Raw genomic sequence first — 8,506 nt, forward strand, 5'->3', positions numbered from 1 at the left:
ACGAGTGAGAGCCGCTGCTCAGCGAGCTAACCCAGTAGCACAAAGGCGAACCCAGTAGCACAAAGGCTAACACAGTAGCATAAAGGCGAACCCAGTAGCGCAAAGGCGAACCCAGTAGCACAAAGGCGAACCCAGTAGCACAAAGGCGAACCCAGTAGCACAAAGGCTAACACAGTAGCGCAAAGGCAAACCCAGTAGCGCAAAGGCGAACCCAGTAGCACATAGGCAAACCCAGTAGCACAAAGCACATCCACTGAACCAAAGAACAATAGATCGATTCATCTCAAAAAAATACTTTTGTGACGGCTACTTTGCTTGCGTTTATATGATTGTGACATGTAACAGAGTTGTTATTCTTATATTACTAGAAAAGCTAAGAGAGCTTGTGGAAGGTAGCGAGCTGGCAACTTGCAGATCTCCCAGCTGGAGATGTGTGCGAACGGTGCCGAACGGCAGTGTTCCTATTGGCGGTGTGAATGCAAACAGGCGGTGTGAATGCAAACAGAAAAAAATGGTATTAAGTTCTCCCAGTGGGAAGTTCCCAGAACTGTTTGGTCCGAAAACGCCTAATGACACCTATAATAATCACCATGTTTTTCATTTTCCTCATCTAAGGTATCACCACGGTGCTGACGATGACCACCATCAACACCCACTTGAGGGAGACGCTGCCCAAGATCCCCTACGTCAAGGCCATCGACATGTACCTGATGGGCTGCTTCGTCATGGTCTTCCTGGCCCTGCTGGAGTACGCCTTCGTCAACTACATCTTCTTCGGGAGGGGCCCTCAGATGCAAAAGAAGCTGGCGGAGAAGGCGGAGAAGGCCAACAACGAGAGGGCGGCCAAGTACGACGCCGCAAGGGTGAGTTGGGACTTGATAAATGGACTTTTTTGACGTGATTTCTGCACTTTCTGGTGGATGATTGAATTAAAGTATAAGTAAATCAATAAATGATGCATGCTGAATGTGTATGAATATTTGGTTATATCCACAGAACATGCCACAGCACAGCACTGTAGAAACTCAAATTCCTTAACTTTTCTTCCTCCGAGCAGGCCATGAATGATAAAACAACCTTGACAACATTTATTCTAAAATGAACTGTTCTGTCAGCTCTCGATAGCAGAAGCAGCAAAAGGAAAATGTTCTGCATAATTGAAGTGTATATTATATTCATAGGCATCTGTATCCCCGATGGAGGCTTCAGTAGGCAAAATATGTTGTTAAAAAAAGTCAATTTTCAGGTATTTGTTCCCGACATGTGGCTGAATATTTTCATCTCCTCAGGAGGCAGGTAGTAGGACCGCGTCCCTAAAGCGGTCCAATCAGGTTAAAGGTCTTCGCCACTCACGCTCGGTGAGTTGTTTGTCCAGAGAGACTCTTCAATATCCTTGAGTCAACGCTGCCATTGCCATCAGCTGACATGGATGTGTTTGATTTTCTTTTTTTGCCGTAATGCAAAAAATATTCCCCCATCCATGGAATGAGTCAAGCGACAGCAGACATCTTCATGACATTGCCACATTCTCAGGAGTATTCATCTTTGACTTTGACTTCTTCATTGCAGTTCTTTCTACATTGAAATGCTCGATCTCACATCGTAAAATTGGTGTTTCAGATGTGAACCCGTTTCTTCTTTCAGGGGTCTTCCTGAATGCATGCTGTCTGTAAATCTTTTTTTCATTAAAATCATCATTAAAAAGCCACATTTCCAACACAGCTTTCATAAAGTGACATTGCCGCATGTCAGGATTTGGTAAATCAGTCTCGACTTTCAATGGGTAGTTACTGCAGAGGTCCCCCATCATGCATCTGTGCTGCCTTAGTGCCAGTGGGACTTCCACAGTTGCTACATTTGCATGAATGATCGCCATTGTCCATTATTGTTGATTTGTTTTGTGCCACACATCATAGGCATGGAGTATGATGTGTGTCCTATATGCTTGATTAAATTGTTGAAAGTGATGATGTGGGCTTCACTCGGAGGGGAAAAAAATCTTCAAGTGCTTCAGATGGGAGGTCCACAGGTTGAGCAGGAGTCACGGCACCCAAGAAGATAAAAGATATGTCTTTGATCATTTATCAATGGAAACTTTCCTCTTGTTCTTCAGTCAAACAGAGCAGCCAACGTTTAAGTGGCTGCTGCCGTTAATTGACAAAAATGACATCATGGAACTGAGAACCAAGCTCGGCCTGAAACTGCTCCCTCCTCCACTCAGTTACTTTTCCACACAAAAGAAACACTCATAAGGTTTCTTGTGATGCAATGAGGGTGTTTAAGAAAAAATGTTCCAAGGAGACATCCATGGACGGATTATGAGACAATGGGCCCCCGGCACAGGCATGTATAAAGGGCCCCCCACTCCTCCTACATAGGAGCAAAACACCCAGACTGAAAGTACAAAGAGTCATTAAGCGTCTCTTTGTAGATGTTTTGCATCTCTTTGTAGTTGTTTAGCATCTCTTTGTAGTCATTTTGCGTCTCTGTAAATGTTTTGCGTTTCTTTGTAGTCAATTTGCATCTCTTTGTAGTCTTTTTGCGTCTCTTTGTAGTCATTCTTCATATTTTTGTAGTCGTTTTGCATCTCTTTGTAGTCATTTAGCATCCCTTTGAAGTAATTTTGCGACTAATAATTTTGTGTCTCTTTGTAGTCTTTTTGCATCTCTTTGGAGATGTTTTGCGTCTCTGGAGATGTTTTGTGTCTCTTTGCAGTTATTTGGCATCGTTTTGTAGTCATTTTGCATCCCTTTGTAGTCTTTTTGCGTCCCTTTGTAGATGTTTTGCGTCTCTTTGCAGTCATTTGGCATCGCTTTGTAGTCATTTTGCATCCCTTTGTAGTCTTTTTGCGTCTCCTTGTAGATGTTTTGCGTCTCTTTGCAGTCATTTAGCATCCCTTTGTAGTCGTTTAACATCCCTTTGTTGTCATTTTGGATCTCTTTGTAGTTATTTTGCGTCTCTTTGTAGATGTTTTGTGTCTCTTTGTAACCGGTTGCCAGTTTTTGTGGTCGTCTGGAGTCTCTGTGTCCCTGGGTCTGTGCCCGGTAGGCCCATTGAGTAATCCCTCCATGATGACATTTCATGGTCTTGAATGCACTGTGCACTGAGGGAGAGTGCCTTATCACTTCAGGTAGAGTCTTCTAGTTGTTCCTTTTATTTGCACATAATGTTGTTAATTAGTTTTCTCATTTCTTTATCCATTCAGGCGGAACCGCACGGCCACGGGAACATCCTGCTAACCACCCTGGAGATCCATAACGAGGTGGCGGGAGGCGAGATCACCACCAGCTTGGCGGACATTAGGAACTCTCAGTCCATGGTGCAGTTGGACAGCACGGCCTCGTCGCACATCCAGTACCGCAAGCAGAGCGGCGGAATCGGCCCGCGCTCCGCCAGCAAGCACTCCCTGGACCGGGCCGCCCAGCTGAAACGCAGCCGTCTGCGGAGGCGGTCCTCGCAGCTCAAAATCAAAATCCCCGACCTGACGGATGTGAACGCCATCGACCGCTGGTCACGGATCATCTTCCCTTCCGTTTTCTCACTGTTCAACCTCGTCTACTGGCTCTACTACGTCTGATTGGACTGTTTTGTTGAGGTGTTCGTTGTTGTTTGATTTTTTTTTTTCATTTTGTTTCTTTTTCTTCCTTTTTTTCTGTTGCTTTTATACATGATGGAATATGTCGAGTTAAAGACGGCAACGCTTCAAGACAAAAACAAACAGACTGAGAAAAGACTACTGAGTTTTGGACCAAGTTCTTGTCAAAATTGCTTTTATATTTGTCTTTGAATCCTTAGTACCACGGTATTTTTATTTTCTGAAGTATGTACTGTAATTGGGACTTGTGACAGTCATTTCCCAACACTTGCCCTCTCAGTAATGTGTAAATAGAGAGATACAAAGCCAGCAATTGAATAAATAATACAGTATTTGCAAAAAAAACAAACACAATAGCAGTTAACGCAATGATTTTTCTAATCTAAAAAAACAACTAAGAAAACTTTATACTACACAGGTGGTCAGATAAATGCAGGCAATTCCTAAAAGTCCATTAAACAAACTAATGTATGTTTGACTGGTACCCTATGCACTATTAATGCATGTAATGATCAACCGTAGTGGAAAAACTCTTTTTTTGCCTTGGATTATTGTCACAACTTTACAGATGTGTATTTGTTTATAGCGTTGATAATATACAGAATATTTGCTATTATATGTCATGCATTGATCTGGTAAACTTTTACCCAAACACAATAATTCAAAGTTGAGGATTTGTATCCTCTGTTCAGGAACGATTGTGACTCAGGTTCTGAATCTTTTGCTATTGGACATCTTTTTCTTGACAAAGAAAAAGTATCCTTTTTTGGTAATTTGATAAAGGAGAAGCACAAATACGAATAAAACTGCCATTTTTTCAGCAACAGCGCTTGGAGTGATATAGCATGACACAATTGCACTCAAATTTATTGAACTTCCTCTAAAAAAAAATGTCTTATATTAATTTAAAACAACTGCCAAGGGCCTTTTGGGCGACACGGTTACTCAACCCATGAAATATTATGATATTTTTGTACTCTGTGTCTTCAGGTATTCATTTGATTTTCCTAACCTGTGTTTTTTTTTGCTCAACAATAACTGTTGTGGTGATAGAGTGAAGGAATGAAACCCATTTTTTTGTACATAAGTACATAGGTGTGTATATATATATATATAAATGTATATATATATACTGTGTGTACAACCCAAAAATGATCTGAGCATTTTGTGATTGTCATACTGGCAGTCAGAATATTTATTGCAAAAAAAAAAAGATAAAAAAACAGGTCAGTTTCAAGCATCGGTTTAGTTTTCAAGCATTTGTGGGGCACTCTGAATATCTTCTCAAACACCCGACCATGTTGAAGTCCACTCTAGAGACTGTACGTATGTTCACCCTTAGAGCTACTGTATGCCCCGCCGTACAGCAGCACATGCAAATGGATTTCATTGATTCCGCGATACCCGGTCTGTCGACGAATAAGCACATACTAGCGCTGAATGTATCAGATCCATTCTTCAGGGAGAGGATAATGAGCCATGGTCATCATTTCTCCATCAGAATGTAACACGCCCATTCTTACAAAAGAAAGAGAGGGAAGGGATGGTGCTTTAAGAGTGTGTGCATGTGCATGTGTGTGTGTGAGAGCGATGGGGAAATGGATAAGGAGAGCTTGAGATGGGAAGGGCGTGGGTAGACCATTTATTTTCCGTGCTGCTTGCTCGACTATGGACAAATGTCAACGTGTAATAGTTTTGTGGATAAAAATAGCTCTCCCATCCCGCTCTTTTGATAAACTGTGTGCCATTCCACCTAAGGTCGCAGAGCAATCAGCCGCTTAAAACTCACGGACGACGATGTAAATTTGTCATAGATACATGACATGCATTCACTGTTTGTGCATGTACAAGAAGAAAAAAAAAATGATAACATTGAGTTCAGAGTTGGGATTAATTTAACAAAAAGTTTCATGTGTACAGACTGATTGATATATGACTAAGAACTGAATGTATTGTACTTGGATTGTTGCTGCACAAATGCAATTTTCTTTCTGGAAACCTCAACCCTGATTAATTAGGGCTCTCGTTGATTCTACATTCAAGTGACTCCCAAGTTTATGCTGGTTTCTTGTCCTGTTTTCTACTGTGTAGACGGGGCGCAGTGCACATATGAACTGAAATAATATCATATATAATAAGCCAAAACATCTTGCTAAAGGTGTGTTCGGAAGGAATTTGAAGCGAGTTTTCACCTTGCACCATTCGTACGAATTTCTGTTTATTCGCCCCCAAACGGCCAATGTACCAACTGTGGACGCACTGAAACTCTTTCTATACTTCCCTCTCGTCTCTGTTTGTTTATGAAGCAGATTGGGATGTGCACAGTTTTTCGGACGCTGAAACATTTTCAACTCGTGCGGATACGTTTTCGTGTCAAATCGTGTCTTTACGTAGATTTTGTACGCAATGGCGCCACCACTAAATAGTCGTTTGGCGTTCTGTCTGAACACACGATAAAAAGAGGACGTCTTGACTCAAGCACAAATCAATGTTTTCCTTCCTGGCTTAATGGTTCACTTTGTTAAACCAAAACATCTTACTAAAGGTGTGTTCGGAAGGAATTTGAAGCAAGTTGCGGCAATTCGTACACATTTTTTCGCCACAAACAGCCAATATACCAACTGTACCTTAGCGTTAAGTTAGCTAGCAACGACCGCACTGAAACTCTGGTTCTTTCTATACGTCCCTCTTGTCTCTGTATGTTTATGAAGCAGATTGGGATGCGCACAATTTCGTGTCAAATTGTGTCTTTACGTAGATTTTGTAAGCAATTGCGCCACCACTTAAAGTCGGTTGCCGTTCTGTCTGAACACACGATAAAAGAGGAAAGCGATGTTTCGTTATCTCATGCATTCCAGGTTGTTAAGGCATGGAACCAGTTTGTCCAATGTTGTTTCAAGCCGCGAGGAAATTCGTACGAATGAAAGCTCAAAACAGTTTATGACGCTTCAGTGTCGTACCAACTGTACGTTAGCTAGCAAATGGACGCACTGAAACTCTGGTTCTTTCTATACTTCCCTCTCGTCTCTGTATGTTTATAAAGCAGATTGGGATATACACAATTTTTCGGATGTTGAAACATTTCAACTCGTGCGGATGCGTTTTGTGTCAAATTGTGTCTTTCCGTAGATTTTGTATGCAATTGCGCCACCACTACAACACACGATAAAAGAGGATGTCTTGAATTAAGCACAAAGCAATGTTTTGTGATCTCATGCTGTCGAGGTTGTTGAGGCATGGGACCAATTTGTTTCAAGCTGCAAGGAAATTCGTACGAATGAAATCTCAAAAACAGTTTATGAGGCTTCAGTGTTGTGTAAATAAGATATAATAAGACAGATTTCTGCAACACTGGAGCTAGAAAATAACTGTTTTCCTTCCTGGCTTTACTGGTTGACTTTGTTAAACGATTACTTCCGGGGTCAAGTTTTTGCAGTTGGTCATCGTCTGAGTCATTATTTTATTTACCAAACGACATAGTGCGGTTGAAAAGTGAAAGAGACGGTAACTCTCGATACTTGTTTATCATGCATGCAACTACAATTCGTAACTTGGGAAAAAAAAGAAGATATTTTGCAAACTCACTCATGGGAGCTGCCAACTGCTCATTTTAGAGATGACAATACGCCATGTGCGCCTACAATAAAAAGAAAAAAAATCAATAAAAATGGTGTTGTATGGCCTTGGTCCCATAATGGAATGTGAAATGTTCTGTGCTGCCACAAAATGTATTTAGGCTTAGATTTATACTGTATATCTCTGTATGTTTCTCTTCCTTTTTCAATAGATTATCATGTTAAACCATCGAATAAATTATATACATTGTACCTGTGTATTTGGTATTGCGAGCATGCATGACACTCCGTGAAGAATCTGCATATACTGTACATGTAGATGCAATGAACAGCCATTTCAAACATACATATAATAGGATTTTGATATGCCTGTACATACCCCAAGTCTTGTTGGGAATATCTCCTATTCAGGTGCCCTTGAGCAAGGCACTTAATCCCCTATCTGTTTCAGTGCAACTACACAGTTGAAGACTTTTTATTGCAACTCCCAGTTGGACATCTTTTGTGTATGAAGTGAACTTTATGAATGTGTGCCAGAGTGTTGGTGAATAAGAGTACAGTAGTTCCCCGGATAAATAAAGACTGAAAGAAGAAAAAGACACTGTGGAGTTGGAGGTTATTATTCGGTAACTTGACGTTTTTTTTTCCATCCTACTCAAGTGACACACAGTTCATGATGAGCAACTTGTCTGTGCAAGTGTGAAATGAAAAAATAGCGTGGAACTCTGAGAAAGCTTTTATTTTTGCTCAAGTCTTTACAATATCAGCTTGCACCTAAGATTTCTTACTTTACATTCAACCAATCAGATTATTTCTGTCTCCAGAACAGTTGAGAAAAGTTGGTTTAAGTGTTAATTTTAGCATCTGTTTTACCCGTTTATAGCCTTTTTAGAGAATCAGCAATTGTTAGTGCCCACATGAATCATCAGCCCATTTGCCCCAAATGGAGTACAAATGCCACCATAATGCGCGAGGCATTTAGCGTGCAATAAGAACACCTTTCTTGCCTTTGGCGTGTCATTTGTACGCCATGTAGTCTGTACCAACTGCAATGTAAACACTCCACGTAAATATGCCACGCTCAGAGCTAGTGACGTAGATTTAAAAAGCGAGAAAGGATGCCTATGGTGGGCCGGAGGTGGATGGGTCCAACAAACACAGGACTCTAAAACAGGAGACCGGTGTATTGTTTTGTAAGTTACATTAGTGACGTTTGTGATGCGTACTTATTCTAACATTGTTTCTGTATGTATTTTACAACCATGATGTTTTCCTAATCCTAACTAAATGGTTTTGTCCTTGTAATATCAAGCTATTCATACGCCTTCCTGTTGTT

The 8,506-nt window shown here is 41.0% G+C and overlaps 1 protein-coding gene across 4 annotated transcripts in view; it reads left to right on the plus strand.

The window, feature by feature from the left end:
* The window catches only part of LOC119483524 (gamma-aminobutyric acid receptor subunit beta-3-like), a 73,680-nt gene extending 65,909 nt beyond the window's left edge, over window positions 1-7,771 (plus strand). For 2 of the 4 annotated variants that reach the window (XM_037761712.1, XM_037761714.1), the window contains 3 exons: window positions 616-863; window positions 1,290-1,358; window positions 3,206-7,771. In XM_037761712.1, the coding sequence (XP_037617640.1) occupies window positions 616-863; window positions 1,290-1,358; window positions 3,206-3,577 (689 nt within the window). In that variant the 3' untranslated portion in view covers window positions 3,578-7,771. The remainder of the gene's footprint in view (window positions 1-615; window positions 864-1,289; window positions 1,359-3,205) is intronic. The other 2 variants (XM_037761713.1, XM_037761715.1) reach the window with 1 other exon arrangement.
* The last annotated feature ends 735 nt before the right edge of the window (window positions 7,772-8,506 follow it).

The sequence above is a fragment of the Sebastes umbrosus genome, chromosome 24 (genome assembly GCF_015220745.1).
Source record: "Sebastes umbrosus isolate fSebUmb1 chromosome 24, fSebUmb1.pri, whole genome shotgun sequence".
NCBI lineage: Eukaryota > Metazoa > Chordata > Actinopteri > Perciformes > Sebastidae > Sebastes > Sebastes umbrosus.